Source organism: Chenopodium album, chromosome 7 (assembly GCF_948465745.1).
Source record: "Chenopodium album chromosome 7, dcCheAlbu1.1, whole genome shotgun sequence".
Taxonomy (NCBI): Eukaryota; Viridiplantae; Streptophyta; class Magnoliopsida; order Caryophyllales; family Amaranthaceae; genus Chenopodium; species Chenopodium album.
The window spans coordinates 54,130,452-54,152,667 of record NC_137840.1 but is presented as its reverse complement, the minus strand read 5'-3'; the positions used below and the strand labels follow the sequence as shown (position 1 = coordinate 54,152,667).

At 33.2% G+C, this 22,216-nt stretch overlaps 1 protein-coding gene across 8 annotated transcripts; it reads left to right on the top strand.

Moving 5' to 3' along the window:
• The first annotated feature begins 10,048 nt into the window (after positions 1 to 10,048).
• Positions 10,049 to 17,734, top strand: LOC145639065 (UMP-CMP kinase 3-like). Of its 8 annotated transcripts, none has more exons than XR_014114813.1 (10): positions 10,049 to 10,190; positions 10,990 to 11,026; positions 11,164 to 11,200; positions 15,558 to 15,675; positions 16,475 to 16,631; positions 16,726 to 16,806; positions 16,888 to 16,995; positions 17,099 to 17,166; positions 17,274 to 17,336; positions 17,489 to 17,734. XR_014114813.1 is itself a non-coding variant. In XM_081690189.1 (10 exons), exons 2-9 carry the CDS (start codon positions 10,997 to 10,999, stop codon positions 17,321 to 17,323), a joined length of 651 nt encoding a protein of 216 aa, XP_081546315.1. In that variant the 5' UTR covers positions 10,049 to 10,190; positions 10,990 to 10,996; the 3' UTR covers positions 17,324 to 17,336; positions 17,489 to 17,734. The 8 variants fall into 8 exon arrangements, 6 of the variants coding, with proteins under 6 accessions (XP_081546315.1, XP_081546313.1, XP_081546317.1 ...); XR_014114812.1 differs by having other exon boundaries at positions 17,271 to 17,336; XM_081690189.1 differs by having other exon boundaries at positions 17,099 to 17,170; positions 17,276 to 17,336.
• Positions 17,735 to 22,216: the final 4,482 nt, after the last annotated feature.

The following is a 22,216-nucleotide window of genomic DNA, read 5'->3' as shown; positions in this document are numbered from 1 at the left end:
TATTATATTTTGAAAAAAAAAAAATTAGACTTTGGAGTTTTGTATAAGATAGATAAAGGATAAGTTAATTCCCGTCATATATGCATTGAGTTTTGGGTGTTCTATCCGGTTCACCCTTTGGGCTAATCCAGATTTGAGGATCTGTTCTAGGCTATTAGGTTCCACTCCCCTTCCGATTGTTGTTGCAGGGGAGCGAACACAGGTCCTCCCTACCAAGTGTAGTTTTAATCACAACTACACCAACAACCAAACACTTTGTATGGAGGACACGTGTTATAAAATATTATATTATATACATATATTTTTTATATTATAAAAAATATTATATTATATACACATACTATTATAGTTAAAAGTATTATTATGTATAAAACAACATAAATTATTGCACATGATGGTTGTATATCTAGTATAGTACATGAGCAATGCACGATTTTTAAATCAAAATGTTAGTTTTTCTAAAAAAAAAAAAAATCATAAGTAATAGCATTGTTAATACGAATATTACAATTTAAAACACGAGTAATAGTTATAATAAATTTTATATCTATCCCTTTTCTGTCAAATGTCTAATTAAACTTTAACTTTTTTTCTTCTTGTTTTGATTGGTTGTTGGTTCAGTTTTTTTTTTTTTTTTTTTTTTATGCAAGAAAAACAAAAGGTGATTGTAAAAGACATTGTATAGAAAATGAAAGGCCGATTAAAATTAAATTTATGTTCAAGATTATGTATTTTTTTCCAAGACAACATTTCGGCTCAGCATTCAGTATTTGTCAAGGAGCACAACAAACGATAAAACTTTTGTATTCATCCGATTACTTGAATTGAATTTAGGATAATTTGTAGACTATTTTGGGTAACTTTTATCAATAAAGCATAAATAACTTTTATTCATTACAGGGTAGCTTTTATAATAGGTGCACAATATTTTATTGTACATATGACTTTTTATAAATGTTTGTATTGATTTCATAATTGATGTCAAACTAAATTCTTATCAATTTTATTTAATTTTCATAAAAAAAAAATATTAGCCTTTCAAAATATGAAATATTTGTTTCCTTAATTATGTCACTTTAATCATATTGCTTCAAATTAGTTATTATTCTTTAACTTGACTATAAATAAAGATTGGAAAGACTTTATGGATTATTTGTAGTATTGGAAAGTATATATTTATTATTAAAAAAAATTAAATCAATATTTATGTTAGGAAATCATGAAAATCTTATGCATGTATAGAAACTTGCTTTTATTGTTTGAAGTTTAACAAAAATAACTATGATTGAATATGTAAACAGTAATTATATAGATATATTTAATACTTAAGATAAGCCAATGAGAGAGTGATATTTGTCATCCTCACATTGAGGCGCTTGTCTTTTAGTATAATATATAGAAGATAGATAGATAGATAGATAGATAGATAGATGGATAGATAGATAGATAGATAGATTTTAGGGTATTATTTGAAAGATATAAAATATTCCAAAGTTGAAACTATAAAAGATTGGAGCTAGTATGATATTTAAATAAAAAATATATATATATATATCAATTGATACAATCAAGGTGATACTAAGTAAATCCTATCTTGAACTATCAAAAAAAAAAAAAAAAAAGTAAAGTAAATCGTATCTTGAAGATGCATACAATAAAAATAAAAAAAATAATAAAAAATTTCATTTGATAACTTATTCAAGAGTATATTTTTCAAAAGAGTTATAATTGTAATTTTATAAAACTCTCTAGAGAATGTAGCTCAATATTTAATTAAAAAAACAATGATATTTCTAGGCATTTTATAAATTTTTTTTTAAAATTGAAATATAAAACTCTCTAGAGAATGTAACTCAATATTTAATTTTTAAAAAAAAACAATAATATTCCTAGGCATTTTATAAACGATTCTTTTGAAAAACAAATAAAGTTTAAGAGGAAACATTTATTTCCTCAAAAAATATAATTAATATCATATTATATCACTAATAAATAAAGCCGGTCTCGCAGCCAGACCACGAGACAATGACACTTGGCATTTCAGTTTTTCGCCAAGTGTTGCGCCACATAGATGACAAATTCTATTATTGTGACTAGGGGTGTGCAGAAATGGACCTGGACCGGAAAACCGACCGGGACCGGACCGGAATTGGACCGGATAGGTTGATTCCGGTCCGGTCTTCGACCCTCACAAATTGGGGATTCCGGGTTTCCGGTCCGGGTAAAAACCGGAATGGACCGGAAAGTGTATTTTTGTAATTTTTTTGGTGAAAATTTAAAATTTTATGTTTAAATTTCTAAAAAATTTAGGTACAAAACTTATAATTTATAAATTAGGTGCAAAATAGGAAAGCACGCAAACAAAAACAAGGCGTTAAAAATGTATGTATATATTAAGATACTAAAATGAAAAAGAAAAATTAAAAAATAATGTAACCGGTCCATTCCGGTCCAAAACCGGACCGAACCGGAATAAACATGTCTAGACCGGGACCCGGACCGGTTGATTACGGTCTGGTCCCGGTCCCCAAAAAAATCGATTTCCGGGTTTTGGTCCGGTTTTGGACCGCTACACAGCCCTAATTGTGACACATATGATGCTAATAATCAAATTTTGGATAAATTTTTATCAGATAAAATTATGTATAAAATTTTATCATCGATATACTTTCTAATAAATAAAGCAGGTCTCGCAGCTAGACCACGCGACAGTGACACTTGTCATTCCATTTTTTCGCCAAGCGTTGCGCCATGTAGACGACAAATAGGTATTATTATGACACATATGATGCTAAATAAGCAAATTTTGGGAGTTATGACAACAATTGGGTACTCAATTGTTGATTTTTTCATCTTTTGGGTACTCAGTTTTTTTTTTTTCATCCTTTAGGTACTCTAAAAAATCTTCAGGCCAACTAAATGATAGGCTAAAGTCGTATTACCTTATCAAAACCAATTCCTAAGTCCACTAACTATGCAGATAGGGAAGAAGGGTCGAACCACAAGGAAACAAGTCAATTTATTCCTAATTAATTAAGAGTAATCTAAATTATTAAGTAACCAATTTGTTGTTATATAAAGGAACTATACTACGAAGAATAAAAGTAGGGAGAAATAAAAGTAGGGGGGAATCAATGAATAAAAGACCTAGGGCATAGGTTCACCAATAAACAATATTCAAAGGTAAAACATAACAATCAATCATCAATGCATCAATTAATTAGATCATAAAGGGCTTTCGCTACGTATTACAATCACAGAGTTAATTTACCGTTATTAAATCTCATCTCTCGAATCTCAACTTAACCATTTATAAATTAGTCTTCCTATTGAAATTAAGCCTAAACACCAATTCTCATCTCTCGAATCTCGAATCAATATTGCTAAACTCATACATAAAAGACCTGTGTAAGTCTAGTTGCATAGCATTAAATCAATCAATGACAATCAACAAAAATAAATTACTCCTTCACATTATTTATGGATCCCATAAACCCTAGAAAGAAAACTACTAACGCATAATTAAATCTAAACTAATCAAAGCAATTAAACAAGTCATGATGAATTTAAAAAAATAAAATTACTGAAATTAATAGAGAAGAAATCGTTACCAAATTTAACGAAAATAATGGATTGAATCAAGAACAAAGTGTAAAGTTGTAGAAATAGAAAATCAGAGAGGAAATAAAACTAAGTTGAGAGAGAAAGTCTAAGAGAAAAAGTCCTAAAATTACTTAACAAAATCGTATTTATATTAAACTTCAAAATCCTTAACTTAAACGCACTAAAAATCGACTTAATTAACTTCCAAAGACACGCGCCCGTTCGGGCGCCACACTGCCCGATCGGGCGCAACTTTTCTCCATCAGGTCTTCTCTTAAGCCAGGTCGGGCGTGATATCGGGCGTCTTGCTTCTTCGGCCCCGCCCGGCCGGGCGCGCCTTCGAGCGGAGCCATCCTGGCCGGGCAAGGCCACTTCGGGCAAGTTGGACTTCGATTGGGCCCCGATCATTCGGCCCAATCCAGATTTCCTCCTTGGGGCTTGACTACTCGGTCCAATTGCCTCAGTATATCGGTCGTGCTCCTCCAATGCTCATAGTAGCTTCATAAAATCCCGGGAAAATGCTCCAAATGTGCAATTCCCTACAAAACTCAATCAAAACTACGAAAACACTAGAAAACAACAATTAGTAATAAAAGTGACTCAAAAGAGCCAAAAACACTACCAATTATGACCAAGGGATGGGGGTAAAATACTATATAAAATATATATATCAAACTCCCTCAAGCCAAACCTTTGCTTGTCCCTAAGCAAAGAACTCATCAATGAATACATAAAACATGCCTCACCCCAAATAATCAAAATCAAGAGCAACCAATTCAAGGCAAATCCAACAAGCATGCATCAGCATCAACTAATCTCATCCATCCAATCACTCATCCTCCCTAACAATTGTGAAACAGATCAAACCACAAGAGCATATAGAATTCATGACTAGTGCTCACACACTGAACTCTCATTTATGTGGCGAGTAAAAGATGTACTCGATCGCTCTCCATCCCAACCCTTTATGTGAACAATGCCTTCCCAAACTCACAACACTCGTGTGTGTAAGAAAACATAAACTCAACCTAAATAGTCAACTCGGAATATGTCAAGTCATTCTTTGCATTGATAAACAACTAATTTCACATTCACACAACTCTATGCACAAAGGTTGGAAGGTCTTTAAAGCTTGTAATGTAATGCTAGGGTAAAAGGTAGGATAAATTTGGGAAAATGTGAGAGTAAAGTCATGCTTAAGGGAGCCATATCCTAACAAACCCCAAGGTCAAAAACAAGTAATGACCATATCATCACCAACACGACTCAACTCCACCAAAAATTCACCAAACAACTCCAATCATATAAGACAAATCTCAACACTTACAATTTCACTCATAAAAATATAATGATGTAAACTTGAGTGAATAACAAACTTCAACTTCCAAACTTGAATATTTTTTCTCATTGAAACTCAAATTTTTTTCCTTCTTGATCAACCTTCTCTTAGAACATTTGAACATTTACATTTTTTCGTTTTTGCTCTTTTTTTCTTTTTCTTTTGAAGTTCACTATTTTTCTTTTTTTTCCCCTTTTTTTTAACTTCTTTTTTTTTTTTTTTCATATCATCACACTTTATTTTTTTCAAAGAAATTTAACTTTCAAGATCATCAAAAATAAAACACAATCAAGAACAAAAACAACTCCTCATTTCCACCCAAATTGTGCAAATAATATGTGAACCTCTATTCATAAAAGGTTTGGATAAATTATGGTTTATTGTAATCCCCCGTATTTTTAAATATGTTATAAATGAAATTTAATTTTATTTATAATATTGATATGTATTTTTCCGTAATTTAATTTCAAAATATTCAAATTATTAATTTGGGTCAAAAATTATTTTGGTACAAATTATTTTATGAAACTTCATTCTATAATATATTTCAATACAACTAAAACTTAGTCCATTTCATTCATTTGGCCCATTAATTTTATGAGGCCCAATCTTTCTATTTACCCTACAACATTCTCCCTTATAAATACCCCATTAATCCCCAAAATTTTCCCACAAAAAAAGGTTAGTCTTATTTTCTCCTTTGTTTTATTACTTTGTATAATTATAATTATTGATTTATGGGTTTTGATTTTATTGTTTGAAATTAATTTAATTAGTATCAAATTGTATTTTGATGATTAAACTTTATAATTTCAGATTTTATAAACGTCATAATTTTCAGATTTTGTAAATTTTATAATCTAGGGTTTTTAATTATCGAAAATCATGATTTTAGGGTTTTTATGAATAATTGATTTAGGGCTTTTATAGTAATGATGTTTTGAAATTTTGGTGATTATAACTACTGATTAGTTTAACTTAATTCCAGATTATTTTGAACACGTAAATTCGTGTTTTAACATTTAGATTTCCGTTCGTTAATATTAATCCCGTTTTAATCCCGATCAGGTTCTGAACTCATCCGATTTTGATAAAAAAAAAGTAGTGTTTCCATGTGGAAACAACGTTTTAAGATAGACTCAGTATCGAGCACCACCCTATCGTGGCCAAATTCAGCTTTTAAATATGATTTTTGGGCATTTTTTGATTTTTAACAAAGTTTTTTTTATGCTTAAAATTTTATCTTTGAGTTTGATTAAGAAAATTAATTATGTTTAAAGTTAATTAAGCATAAATATATGTTTTTATTGAAGTTTTAAGAGGTTTTTCATCATATTATATTGTTGGAAATTACTTGGGTTAGTAATATTAATTGTTGGTTGTTTTTTTTAAGAAGTGATTATTTCCTAGGAGACTTTTAATTGAGTATAAAAGTGATGTGTTGATAAAGTTTTGAAGGTTTTTTTTTAATTAATCTAAAGAGCTGGAAATAGTTTCTAAGTACTACTTTTGATGTTTTATAAAGAGGGTTTATTCACCCATTAAAAAGGGAGATTATTAGGGGTTTTAAAATAATTTTCAGATTTTTATTAAACTTTAAACTTGCTGTAATTTCAAGTATAAGAGTGTATTTTTAAGGTTTTTATGAAGGAAACTTAAAGAACTATATATAAGCCTTTAATTTTAACTAAAGGGAAGGTTTTAAAGTGTTGTTTGATTTGAATTTTGAAGGTTTTAAAGTAAGTTAGTATTGCTGTAAATTTGATTGATTGGGTATTGATTGAGATGTTATTGTTTGGTTTAGGAGAGGAGTTTATTGAAGATGATTTCTAAATAGTAAAGTGGCATACCAATTCGTTTATTCAAGGTACGTACAAGTTACGAAACCTTGCTTTTAGGTGCATGTTTAAGGACGGATCGAGAACTTAGTACCATGTATAAGGATGACTGAGTTAAATGGTTTGGTTATACATTGTGAATTTCGTATGACGTGCACTATTTTATATTGCAAATATTATTTGTGCTCTAATTATGCAAGGTGCGCTTAGAGGCAAAGGTATGTGATTGGTGTAATGATTAATTTATTACTCATTCATGATTATGTAAACAGGATGAGTAAAGGAAGAATTTAAGTCTTATATAACGAGGTTAAGTTTGTGGGGTGCCTTATGCACTCAAGGTGTTTATACACCGAGGTAGTTAAAGGATTAAATAATAAATGTTGTTTGTCACTAATAAATCAAGAATTGAAATTGGAAACTTGCCTTGCTTGATTGAATTGTTATTGGAATGTTTGTATTGTTATGCATATGAGTCATCACCAAGACTAAACCTGTAAATCATGTAAAGTGCAAGATGGATGAGAGCAATAAAACTCTGGATTGGTGCACATCTGGAGTAATGACAACCAGGGGTTGGGGTACACGGGGTATTAGCCGTGTACTTTTCTCGAGGCCGTCTGATATACGAGTCTCTTATTTCAAATACTTTTCGAAAATAGGAGTTAGATGAGATCTCATACTAATTACGGTCACGGAGTCGCGCCCGTGGTCGTTGGATGTTTATTGATGTTTCCGAAAGGAGGCATGGGGTTTTTTCTTTTATTGATGTTCCAAATGGAGCATGGGTTGGACAACCTTGTCTACTGCTTAATCCAATGAATAAAAATAATGATTTACCTATTATTAATTAATGGAGTCTTAGTAATATAAATAGTTGAGTCATGTGTCGAGTCTATAAACTAATGATGCGTGATGATTGATTATTAGTAGCATGTTAGGGATTTCTTTTATGTTTTGCAGCTTGTATGTACTCAGCTTTGCTGATTGCGTGCTTTGTGTGTCTTTCTTTGGTCATGGCCTTCGCCTTTCAATGACCCTGTGACGATCCAATTTTTACACTTGTAATATTGGGGAGCAGATTAACCACAGGTTCTTACACATGCAGCATCCGTTTCTAGATGGTGGGATCTTGAGTGGAGAGTTGGTTACTTTTCTTATTTTTATTGTTATTTACTTTTAAAGTTATTTAAACTCAACTTTACTTTCATACTATTCTATTGGTTTGAGTTTTAAATAAGGGCTTTAATGGTTCCGAGTTGTAAGATTTAATTTGGAGCGGTTATCGGTTTTGAAACTTATTTATAATTAAATTAGTTTTTCCGCTGTTATTTTCTGATAAAGCCTTAACGTTTGAACACGTGGCGGTAGCACGCCAATAATTCTCTTGAATATTGTTCAGGGTCCTCACAGGTTTAAAGAGGGAATTATTGGGGTGTTACATTTATTGAAGTCAAACCATTTCGAAAGCATGTTTGATTAACTAAACTGATTTACATGTCTAGCATTTGTATGTACTTAACATTTTGGCTAGTACGTATTTGTTTTGTTTTGGCTTTGCCCTACTTATCATTAATGATGAGTTGTTAGGCCTAGGTGATGATGACCGAACGTCTTGGACTAAATACTGCACTGGGAATGATAGGCGGTGATCACCTAGTTTAATTTAATGTTGAAGCTTAGTCTAAGTATTTAGTTATTCCGAAAATGTTTTGAACTACTATTATTATTACTAATAAAAGATAAGTATTATTCTTTCGATGCATATCTCTATTAAGCCTTATGTAATCACGTGGTGGTAATACTCCCAAGTTACTCCCGAAAGTTGGATTATTATTGTCAATATTAGAGAGTAATTTGTGGGGGGGAGGGGGGGGGGGGGAAGGGGTGTTACATGCATATTTAGCTTCCTGTGAATGACACTAGCAGGATTAATCTATCCCCTCTTCAACCCCAATTATGTAGTATGCAATGTGTAGAGTATATCGGTTTTTGTAATTCTGGTATATATGTATATCTTGAGTCTCTGGTGAACAATGGTGGCAAGATTATTTTTTTCCCGTCTCCAACCTTAGTTGAATCTTTGTTTACCATTGCATCTTGAGGGTATTGTTTTCTAAGTTGTGGCTGATGTTGTTGGATATCTTCACCAATGGGGTAAAGCAAAGTGTATTATAAAGCCTTGAAGCCTTGATCTCCGACTATGAAAAGAAATTAATTAATGCTTTTTCTATGCATTGTGTGGTTATTTGGTATAACCTAATTTAAACCTAACTAAACCTAATTAACTAAAATTAAAAAAAAATAAAAAATTATACTTCGTAATAAATAAAATTAGAAAAAATTTGGAGTACTTTTTTTCACAAGACCCAATATTAAATTAAACCAGCATCGGGGTGGGGGTTGTTAGTATTAGGATGCATAGGGTAGGTGGATTGCCGAATATTGAGTTATAAATAAATAAATAAAATCGGCGATTGTTATGTTAATTTTCAAAACCTCATTTGTTTAAATAATTTTTCAATACTTAGTCATGATCGGTATTAGAGGTGATCAAATTTAGCTCGAACCACTGACCCGACCCGATTTTGGGCGGCTTTTGGGCAGATTTTTTTCGACCCAAAATTGGGTCGGGCTCGGGCCGACTTGAAAAATTAAATTTTTTTGGGGCGGTTTTGGGATGCGTTTTTATGCATTTTTAATCGATTTTTTTGGATTGGGCTGAAAATGGCCCAAAAAGCTCGCACGACCTGACCATTTTGTCGAGTTTGGGCACAAAAATTCCTGCCCGAAGCTTGGCTCCACTCGAGAAGTGGGCTAATTTTTTTTGGCTTTGGCCTGGCCCACCCCCGCCCATTGATCACCTTTAATCGGTATCTCAACTAAATCAAATTTTTTTTTTTTCTGGATTAATTGAGGGCAAAATCACATTTTTGTTCCCTTTTAAGTTGCATCGCGTTTTGTATGTGGCTAGGTTTGCCATGTGACTGTTTGTAAAAGAATAAAATATCTTTTATAATAATATTGACCAAATAACTCATGTATTGTTGACGGAATAATCCTCAATAACAATTATCGAGCAACCCTTATAACAATAACGAGGTAACCCCTATAACATTGTTCGAATTATCCCTGTAGCTCTAACGTGGCTAGCCACATATAAGAATTTGTGAACTAATATTAATATTAATATTAAAAAATAAAAATTATTTAAAACTATTTAAAATCAATCAATCGGATTTTTTTAAAATGGCGTGTCATTCTTCTTTCCGTTTTACATTATTTGTTCCCTGTAACATTTCACTACTTATACGCTGCACCACTCTCGCTCTCCTTCATTGAACCGTACTCTGAATTCTCCATTGAAGCAGCTTCTGAGCTTTTATTCTTCCATTAAAGTAGCTTCTCAGGTCAGAATTTCCTTATTTTTTTTAATCATCGGATATCAATTTTACAACCTAGGTTTAATTTCACACTGTTGTTGATTTAAAATTCAGTATAAATAATTTAGGGTTTTCTATGGTGATTTATCGAACTATAGAATATAATTACTCAAATTATGAAATATTGTAACGAGCGATTTTGTTGCTTAATTTTGTATGTGCAATTTATGTTGGAATTCTTAAGCAAGAAGAATTTATGTGATTTTTCAAGCATACTTCGATGATTGTTGATTGAAATAAGATTGGTTGCAAATGTGTTGCAGGGTTTTGTTTATTACCTTTAAATGATAGGACAAAGCTATAAAAATGGATATTTTGTCGTTAGGGCGGCGGCTGTGCGGCTGCCACTCTTGCCCTAGGATATGCCTTATATTGAGTATTTTTAGTTAAGGCTTCAAATATTAATTTGATGTTTCGTCTTTTGTCTCGATACATATGTGGCATGTCATATTTGGTTTATTGTAGCCTTTGGTTTGAAGCATTATATGTGAAAATTTCGATATTTTAATGGCTAAATTAATGATAATGTCTGAGCCGGGTTCAATCAACTTGGTTACACTTACACCCTAAATCCTATTGAGAATACATGGTTAGACTTACACCCTTAATCCCAGTGAGAATACTGGTTTTACTTGCACTCCTAATCCAAAATGATTTCCAATTATTTTGATTTTGTCATGGTTATGTTCAATTGTTTATTACAATTAGGTCTGATTTGTGTTATTTCCATTGCTAATACAATACCCCAATGTTTGTGTGGATGCAGTAAATATATGGGAACTGCTGTTGACTCTCCGAACATGGTAAATACCTAACCTTACTTTTTAATAATGTGATGCTGCTGCTTGATTTTAATAACAGTAAAATGCTAGTTTGTTTGTGTGTATTTTTTGTGTTAATTGGTTTGGTTTGTTTTATTTATTGGTGTTTCTAACTGCAGGAAAATGGCAGGAAGGTGACTGTTATCTTTGTTTTAGGTGAACTCGCTGATTCCTAGTATGATTATTTTTTCCTTTGATTCTTAATGGGTCAATGACATTGTTCTTTGCCAGCAATGAGCATATTTGGTTCTTTTATGCTTCTTGAATAACTTGCTGTCAGCTTTTCTCTCAAGTTTATTTTCTTGTTTGTGTATCAGGCTGAAGATATACATTAATACTAAATAGATTTCTCATATGATAGACCGATTTAGACTTTGTTAGGTTTGATGATATTAAATTTGTATATTGTCAATTTGTCACTAATAAGATGGTGGATTTGAAATATGATATTTAAATATTAGATGTGGAATGGAGCTCTTTGTCGCTATTTGATCTCTTAGTGCTTAAGGTATTTCCCTTGGAAATGAAAATTCCTAGGCAATAGCTAAAATATGTTATGTTTGGTTGTAAATTTCCTAGGAAATGAAATTTCCAAGAGAAATGTAAATTCCCACATAGCATGGGAAATAACTCACCAAGGCCCCCCTAGGTGAGTGAATTCCTACAATACATAGGAATTAGGAAGTTATTTCCTAGGAAATAAAACTTCCCATGATGTCAACCAAACACTTTTCCTCAATTTTTATGCAATTAGCAAGGGAAAAAACTTCCCATGGTATATGATTTCATGTGGGAAATAATTTCCCATGTTGAACCAAACATGCACTTAGATTTTCAATAATAATGATCATGAGTAACGTAAGTACTACCTCTAGGGACGTTTTGACCTAATTAACTTGGGTTTATTTAAACCTAGGAATTTAAAGCTTTATGAAAGTGGAAGTAAGATTCTAAGATTGACCAACATCCATGGAATTTGAGCTTTGTGTCAACTTCCTATCAAACTTTGGAAGTTGTTTACTTTCTTTGTTCTTTATTTGATCTTCCACAATAATATGTAGGAAATATGTATTCAAATAAAGAGCAAGGAGAATAGAGGAAGGCACCCATGTGTTGTACTTTGATTAATAGGCCATATTTTCATTTGGTCACTGAATAATTATGCAAGAGCTAAGGGTCATGCAAAGTAGTTTTATAATACAAGTATAAACGTGGGGCAAGTGGATCAATTTCTCATTAAAAAAAAGCTATTTACCATGTGTGGTACACAAACTTTCCACAATTAGTAGGGCCATATACTCTTTTTATTTCATAATACTTTCCACATTCACACTATTTATATATATCCTACGATGAATATATATGATAATTTATACTTGAGGAAAATCATTTTCAACTTTTAATAGTCTATTCTAATGGAGAATTATACATGATCAAAATCATGCATCGGCTAGTGCAAAATTATAAGTGTTACAAGCATTTAGAACTAGAGGAAGTATATATATATTAATAAAGTTAAAAACATTTTATTATAAATGTACATATTATTCATATATCTCATATTGTGAATTGTACATTGTTTTAAAAAATAGTGGTTAAACTTGAAATAGATTATGAAGGGGGCTGTTATGAAGTAGCACAATGGGGAATAAACATGGCCAAATTTTGAAAAAGATGCTAATTATGACTAGTCAATTGAACTAGATTGATGGATACAAGCTTTCGAGTGGCTTATTTCACTCCCAAAGGCTAACAAATCTAAGAGAAAAACTCAGTATTTAGGGTTCTTATTCCTTATGCTCCCTTATTTATAGCACTTATTATATATATGTTACTTGGACTCTGGTCTGGTATGTGTTCAACGTCCGACTTAGCTATTTGTGAAAAGATTCCATATTTTTGAAGTAAAGTGTCCAAGTGTTACACCCATGTCAAAGTCAAGAGTCCGACAGGAGTACTAAATGTAAAACGAAGAGCCCGAGTAACATAGCTTGTGATCTCATTTCCTTTAAACAAACCAATTATTTTCGTCTTCAAACTACACACAAGCTAATGTTGTAGTACCTACACTACCCATTCTATTAAGTTAGTTCATTATAGATGCCGTAATTTGTCTATGGTTTGATGATTAATATTAAAAAGATTCCTGTATGGATGAATAGGTTAATGATTTATTCACATTATTATTTGATAAATGATTTTTCAAATTAGCTGGCTTCAACTTTTGAAATCAAACGTGCCCTTTTCAATTGAAATTAAATTTTAGGTGGCTTTGTGTTTGTCTTATTGTTATTGTTGTTGGAGGTGGTAGTGCTGCCTTTATATATACTTCCTCCGTTTTTTTTTTTAATATTGCACCACTTGTCTTTTAAGGAAGTTTTACATATATTGCTCCATATCCATTTTAGGAAAAGAAATATTTGTGTCCACACTATAATACCTAATATACCCTTGCTTTTCAACCCTTACTTTTTATTTTGTGTATACAATCACATGGACAACTTGGTATTTCTACCTTTCTCTCTCATCCTTTTTTCCACTACCAAAAAATTTGTGTCAAACCCTTATGGTGCAATAATAAAAAAACGGAGGAATTATATAAAGTTAAGACTAAATCAATTACTTGATATTTTTTTATTGTTATTGTGACCTGAGTTTGACCCAATAACCTACCCGCTTAAGACTAAACCAATTACCATGTGAACTTGTTTCCTAATTGTTATTTAAACTCATATCTTAGGTTGATCAAATTTATTGCTAAAAGTTGCTTCAAAATTGTTACTATCCATATTACAAAGGATTACAAATTTACTTCCGACACACAAATTTTGCAAGAAAAGAGGAAATCTGAGAATGTTGAAAACTAGGGTATGAATTTACTATATTTGATGGTAAAGAGAGTATTGGAAAGAGAAAAGTGAGCCTAATATGAGTAAAAGAATTTTTTTTTATCTATTATTTGCCATGATGAGAATAAAGTTAAGGGAGTAGTTTTTTGTTGAACAGATAAACTTTAAGCAGATAACTCAACCCTAATAGAAAAAACCTGCAAAAGTTTAGTCAAGAACTTGGAAAATCAGTTAAAGGCAGTTCTAATAAGCAATATAAAGTTTTGAACCATAAAATCAGATTACCCTGATCCAACTGACATGTCTACCCATGGCCCATGACCTTGGACCCAAAGAGATAACAAATACACCACTCTCTTTCATTGAAGTAACCAATGAACATTTCGGTGACAAAATTTTATCATTCCTGTCCAACCAAAGCACAACTATTGGCAAAATTAAGTTCTGCCACATAAGTACATTATTGTATGCTCGAACTTCTTAACATGTGTATCTAACTTACCCAATCATTGAGGTCTTTCGGCTCACATTTCCATAGTTGTTCTCTTGATGAAACAAAGATGGTAATTGCTTCCATAGAATTTAGTATTCAACGGAAAATTTGTGTTAATGGAACCGCTATTTGTTGGAATAAACACTTAATTGGATCAATTAACAATTTAAAGCATCTTACCTATGTTTAAATCAAGAGACAGTGAGGTTGGGGAAATTGATCGAAGATATGGGCATGGACAGAATCTCAGAAAGCCTCTAGGGTAGCCCCTCTATATCATCCTCCAAAATCAATATTTTTTTTTTGGTTAAATCCAAAAACAATATTATTTTAATATATATATACAGGAAATAAGATAGAATGACCAATTTCTTTGACCAAATGAAAACAGTAAGAAAGTATAGTAAAAGTGGAGAGGTCAACCTAGAGCCCTTCTTTATCTGTGTTTGTGCTCTATCTTTTTACTGCAGATTTTATATAGATGAAGGCAGCTACAAAAGTTGGAAATAAATTATTTGGCCTTTGTGTTTGTAAATAAGGTCAGTTTTAGGAGAACATTAAAACACCTAGCTTGGTAATAGCATGCTTTTAGGGGGCTGTTTGGTTCACTAAATAGGAATAGGTTGGTCTAGAATCTCATACTAGGGAGGTATGAATTCAAAATTCCATACTAGATTAAAGTTTTTTGTTTTTATTGTTGGAATGATTTTTGTAACTTCATTAATGGAATGAATTATGATTCTTAGGGAGTGGGTGGGTATGAGATTATAGGTGGATGGGGGTAGAATTAGAAAATCCCTTTGGTATAAGGTTCCATAGTTAAAAAGCTTAACTAAACAATATCATAGATGGAAGGATTCTAATCCCAATTATCCAATTCCAAAAGATCCACTCAAACGATCCCCTAAATGCTAAGATTTTAAATACAAAGTAGAAGGCCTAGGTATTCATCTGCAGTCTTGCCTTAGCCTAGCCTAATCCAAATGGACATTGATTGCAATTTGATTGGACATGCGTGGTAATCATTTCCACCTGTTGGAATATTATATAAATGCCTCTATGATGAACCTACATGTAGTTTGTGCTGGTGTATTATCTATCCATGTATGTCATCGTTAATGCTACTCATACAAGGTCTAAATCTTTGGGGCTACTGCTTTTCGTGTATCAGGTGGTCCTGGCAGTGGGAAGGGTACACAGTGCGCCAATATTGTTCAGAACTTTGGATTCACTCACCTAAGTGCTGGTGATCTTCTGCGAGCAGAAATTAAATCTGGTTCTGAGAATGGGTATTGCCTATTTTCTCATAAACTACTATATAATTGCTTGTGGCAGGCCTGTATAATTTAAGGTTGCTTTAATCATCACTCCTGGCTTATATTTGCCATCTTGTCTTAAATAGGGCTGTTCTCTTTATATTTTGTATCTGTTGGCTGTAGGGTGATCAATCCGTAATTAGAGTAATGAATTTAGTGTTAAGTTTTTGTTTTACTGCTTCTTTTGGTTCCATGAAATGCAATAATAAAAGCTGGCCCCAAAGTTTAAATCCTGACAATCTTTCTTAATGGTTCTTTTGTGCAATTATTGTATCTGTTGATAAGCTGATATTGCATTCTTGGTGGTAATATTATTGAGTTGCATTCGAGAGGTCTAAAACCACTATTTTAATGAAGAATATGACAGGAGACCATCAAGTAAATATCACTTGGTGCCACATTCTAATTTCTTAGCTATACTTGGTCTTGTGTCCACTGCATCTTTCTATTGTGCGTGTGGAAAGGTCACCATGCTGGAATCTCATCTATTGACTCTCTTATGGGTTGGAACCATTTTGATAATTGTTGTCTTGTGGTTTGCTGCATTTGGAAAGCATTAATATAGTTTGGTTTTGATTAGTGCATTGGTGGGGCTCAGGCAAGAATTGCTTGATGGCTGGTTGCTTGTGTTGGATATTGAACTCCATAAATGATGAGTATTAGTCTGCCTGTCTTGCTATACTAGATATATTATTAGTTGGATTTATCGGTAGTTATCCTTGAAGTAATCTTCTGATAATAGCATTGGCTTTTTGGCTGTGGTTAAATATAGAACCATGATCCAGAGCATGATCAAAGAAGGAAAGATTGTGCCTTCAGAGGTTACAGTTAAGCTTCTCCAGCAAGCTATGCAGGAAAGTGGAAATGACAAATTTCTTATTGATGGTTTCCCTCGCAATGAAGAGAACCGTGAAACTTTTGAATCTGTTGTGAGTCTTAAATTTCCATGTGTTTAATACATAGATCATCAAATTCGGTTCAAAACTGTGCATTTTGTTATATCAAATTTCTTATGTGGTGCAGACTGGTATAGAACCAGAGTTTGTTCTTTTCTTTGATTGTCCAGAAGAGGAGATGGAGAAGCGTCTTTTGAGTAGAAATCAGGTTCATATTCTTTACTTGTCTATCTCCATTTTGTTCTGGCTTATTTGGTTTTCACTACACCAACCTTTTACATTTATGAAGGGTAGGGAAGATGATAACCTAGAGACTATCAAGAAGCGTTTTAAGGTTTACATGGAGTCTAGTCTTCCAGTTGTTGTGTACTACAGTTTGAAGGACAAAGTTAGAAAGGTCAGACACTGTTCATGCTTTTCTAACCCAGAGAGCTTTGGTCAGATCCTCTTGTATGTCTATTGTTTCAAATTGACTGGGAAGCTTTTATATGTGTATTAAGATTGATGCTGCTAAACAAGCTGAGGCTGTATTTGAGGATGTCAAAGCTATATTTAATTCGAAGATAGAGAAGGTAGTTTTTCTTTTGGCGAAGAGATTTCTATGTTCCTTGAAGTTCTTTGTATCCCTAATCTTTGCAAATGCAGTGCCTCTAATTTTGCTATATGTTATTCAGCAGGTTGCTTCTGAGGATTGCCTAACATTATCAAATGCGAAGATGCCATAACTAGAGTACTGAGGTGATTCGTTTTCAAATTTTGCGAATCTTCTCTATTGATTTTAACATGTTTGTGTTGTTCTTCAGAATTGAAGTGCTCATAATTCTTGTTGATGCATCTTTGAAATGATTCTTTTCCAATTAAAAATTTATCCGGGCTTGGACTTCTGTCAGCTGGAAATGATTGCTATAAGATGGCTGCACACCTGCCCATCACATATCACAATTGCCTGGGGTGCTGTTTTATGGGCCTTTGGTATAACAGTAATACAAACTACAGTTTTTTTTTTTTTTAGATTAATGTGTATGGTTTGAAATTTTTGTTCCAAGTACTTTTTTTTTTTATCCTTTGAAAGATGTGATCAATTTTGTAGCAAATACTCTACTTCATGTATGCACTCTTTTTGCTGACTTGTGGAATTTTGGCGATGTACTACAAGCCTTTGCTCATAGAATGAACAGCTTTGCATGTTGGTCTTGTGCAGCTTTCTATTATATGATGATTCTTTTGATGAGCTTAATGCCTCAAGTTTTATAAGCATTGGCAAATGTCTATGAACTAAGTTGCCGAGTCTATCTAGGACAAGCTTAGAGGTGATTGTTTGCGGGCTTGAACATGAAGCGGGGTGAGCCTATACTTTTTTGTCCAACGGGCAAAATGTACGAAATCCAAGCCCTTTTATGCGGGCTTGGCAATTTATACATACCCGCCCTTTAAACGTGTCGAGCTTGCATGTGGGGCTAATGGTTCTAAAATCTTTGTTTTATTTTCACCGACACTAATTAATCTTTTAACTAGTGTTTAAACCGCGTGATGCCCAAGATTGATACTTAAAATATTATTATATTAGCCTACTAGGTAAGAACCCGTTCGATACACGGTTTATATAAAACCTATTTTTAATTTGTACACTTTAAAATTTTTTATTGAGAAAGCGACACGTGGGCAATAGTGATGTCAGCAACTTCTATTTTAGTAATAGTTAATAGTTTATAATTTTCATGTAATATATTTTATGTAAATGAATTTGACTTATAGTTTTATTTTTTGATATACATAATAATCTTAAGTGTGGCTGCTCTTTTTTTTTTTTTTTTTTTTTTTTTTTTTTTTTTTTTTTTTTTTTTTTTAATAAGAAATATTTAAAAGTACAAATAAATAGACTCTCATGGTCTACATTAACTATAATTAAGATTATTAAATAAACAATATTATTAGATAGCAGAGATTACTTCTTATTCATTTTCCAATTGACCCAATGACATAAACATTTGTTTAATTGACGTGTACCGTTTATATTTCTAATTGGGTGATGTGGCATCTTGTTGGTTTCTAATTGGATGACGTGGCATCCTGTTAGTGGAATGGAGGGTGACACGTAGCATGTATACTTGATTATAAACGTTTTTTTTTTTTTAAATAAATAGTATAGGTTATTTATTTATGCCATAATTACTTTTGAGAAGGTATAGCGTGCGTACAGACGCACGAACTATTTGGTGCGAGAGGCTTGACTGATATATTTTACTCAGCTCGTTGGCTGATATGTTTGTTAGCTGATATGTTTCATTTGTTGGATAATATGTTTCATTTGTTGGCTGATATGATTTTTGGATTGGCTAATATATTTCTTTTGTTGGATAATATGTTTATTTATTTATTTTTACTTTTGTTGGCTGATATTAGACATAATTTGGCTTATATGTTTCTTTAGTTGACTGATATATTTATTTTGTTAGCTGATATGTATATTATAATTGTTGGCTTATATGTTTCATTTTGTTAGCTGTTATGTTATTTTGTTGGGTTACCTGTTAATTTTGTTGGTTGATACACTTCATTTGTTGGCTGATACACTTCATTTATTGGCTGATATGTTCCTTTTGTTGCCTTATATGTATCTTTTGTTGGCTGTTGTACTCCTTTTGTTGGCTTATATGTATCTTTTGTTGGTTAATATACTTTTTTTGTTGGCTTATATGTATCTCTTGTTGGCTGATATACTCCTTTTGTTGGCTTATATGTATCTCTTGTTGGCTGATATACTCCTCTTGTTGGCTTATATGTATCTTTTGTTGACTGATATACTTCTCTAGTTGTTATTGGCTTATATGTAACTTTTGTTGGTTGATATACTTCGCTTGTTGGCTTATATGCATCTAACATCCTACAAACTGATATATTTTCATTATGCCTTTTAGTAACAAAGTACAAGAGTAAATCTATAAGAAAACCATCACCGCTTACTGCCATTTTTTATTTCCTTTTTAACTTAGTTTTTTGGTGCCTTTTGGTTAGCAATCTGTAGTTTTGGTGCTCTTGTTATTATTCTCTAGTTTGGTTTATAATCCTTTGGTTAGGTTGTGCATGTTCTTGTTTTTTTCCCCTTTAATTTCTCTTTATTCTTCTAATTCCTTTGTAGGTTGTATCCCCTGCTTTTTCTTGTGTTAGGTATTTGTTTGTTGGGGATTGTTTTCAAGTGTTGTTCGAGTTTCAAGTTTTAGTGGTTCTGTGATCTTTTGATTTGTAGTAGCTGTTGAGCAGCTGTGCTTGAGGAGTTTCCTCCTTGGGATGTTTGTTGTGTCTGTGCTTTGTAAATTTGGTTAGTGTGGAAGTTTAGGTCTCAATATGGAGTTATTTCCAGCCTTTATTTCTTTTCATCTTCCTGATGATTTCAACGACGAGAGTATTTTCCACCTTCTATCCTCTATGGATAATCCGAGTGATGTAGTTGTTCGTTCCTCGGAGTTTAAGGAGCAAGGGAACTCCTTGTTTAAAGCTGGCAAGTTTAAAATTGCCTTTTCTAGGTATGAGTTGGCTAGTAAATTGTTGTGTTTTACTATGCCATGTTCGGTGGAAGCCTTTTCTTCGTTTCGATCTTTGGCATTTGCTTTACATCTTAATCTTGCGGCTTGTGCTTTGAAGCTTTTGGATTATTCTGCTGTTGTTAAGCTTTGTTCCTTTGTGTTAAAGTTTGATTCCTGTCATATTAAGGCTCTCTACAGGAGGGCATCTGCGTATCAAGAATTGGGCAAGCTTCGTTCCGCTAGAAAGGATCTGGTTAAGGCTACTAAAGGTGATCCTAAAAATTCAGAGTTGTTAACAAAATTACATTGTGTTGAGGGTTTGCTACAGGATGTGTCTTTAGTCGATCAGAAACAAAAGGGTAAGATGATACAGGATGTTACCCAAGTTGAGTCGGCTTTCCAAGTTCCCAATGACTGTGTAGCTAGTTGTCAAGTCAAAAGGGATTGTTGTGTAGCGGATGTGGCTACTCCGATTGCTGAGCTTCAGTGTAGTATGTTAAGTTCAGCTGTGGTTTCGGAACAAGCATTATCGCCTAGTTTGTCCGGTGGGGATAAGGATTATAATCTCCCACCACCGATTTCAGAGAATGCTGATATGGATTGTGTTTTCCAATCAGATTCAGTTGGTAATGACAGGATTTTAAAGAGTGCTAATATGGAATGTGGTTTCCAATCAGATTTAGTTGGCCATGACAACATGTCTGAGAGTGCTGATATGGAATGTGATTTTCAATCAGATTCAGTTGGTAATGACAAGAGTTGTAAGTCTTTGCCACCTTTTCGTCGGGAAGCTGAAGTCCCTCGTATGCATGAGTTTGTTTCTCGAAATGATTTGACTTCTTCCCTTCGCCTTTCTTCCTCACAATTGCAGCAGGTCAAGCAAGGCAATGCCATTCATTTCTTCCATTCTAAGTCCATGTCGTTAATGTCTATTCGGAGTTGTCCGAGTAAAACTTCTATCCAGACAGAGGTCCCCCAAGATGTAACTTCTAGGGAAGCAGAGACCTCTAATTCTACTTCAGTTAAGTTTTTAAGTGGATTGGAGCACCAGGTGGTGCCTACTACAGAGTTCCTGTCAGCTTCTATTTTGCAGTCCACAGATGCTCCGGTTTTACAATCATTACCGGAGAAGGTTATGATCTCTCATGATGTGAAGGCTGGTGTAGCGATGTCCTCTACCTTTACTTCGCTACAGGTATCTTGTGATGAGGATCGGCGGACGGTGCCCATAATGGAGTCTCAGCCGGTTCCCATTTTGCAGCAGTCATTAGGTGCTCCAGTGGTGCAAAACAGTTCGGAGTGCATGACTGCCCTTTCTGATGGTGATATTCCTATGGAAGGGATAAATTCACAAGAGTTTATGGGGAAAGTTTGCGTTTCCAGTTTTCAATTCGCCACCTTGCATTCCAGTGCCAACCCTTCAAGTCAACCGTTTTGCCGTCACAGGTCTATTGTTCATCCTCGGTTTAGGAAAATGAGATGTGTGGAGAATCGAACTAGATCAACTGCGGATTGCCAGGTGGTTCGTGTGGGTACAAAGCGTGTTCGTGGGCCTAGTGTGGACTTCAAATACTCCAACTTGGCTCGAATAAAGTTTGCTCGCAAGTGTCTCTTCGGTGGTTTTGCGTAGTGTTTTTTTAGTTGTCTTTGTTCTCTTTATTAGTACTCTTTGTCAAAAAAAAAAAAAAAAAAAAAAATCTATAAGAAAACTAATGACAAGTTGACAACTATCTACTTCCCTAAAACTAAGGGAGTAAATCCACGTCCAACAAATAAAACCTAGTCCCACTAACAACGACTCCTAATAATATGCTAAATTAAAACAACCCCCCCCCCCCCCCCCCCACATACTGATTAATCTTAATAATTGCAACTACATCCACTACTTTGAAGCACACAACCAACACCCATATACTGATTAAACTTAATAATAGAAACTACATCCACTACTTTGAAGCACACAACCAACACCCACACAGTGGCGGATCCAGGATTTTCGAACTGGTGAGTCACCATCAATAACTGATCAATGTCAGCAGAAAAGAGACCTATTATCTAAATAACATGTCTCTTTGTTATTTTAAAAAATCTGAC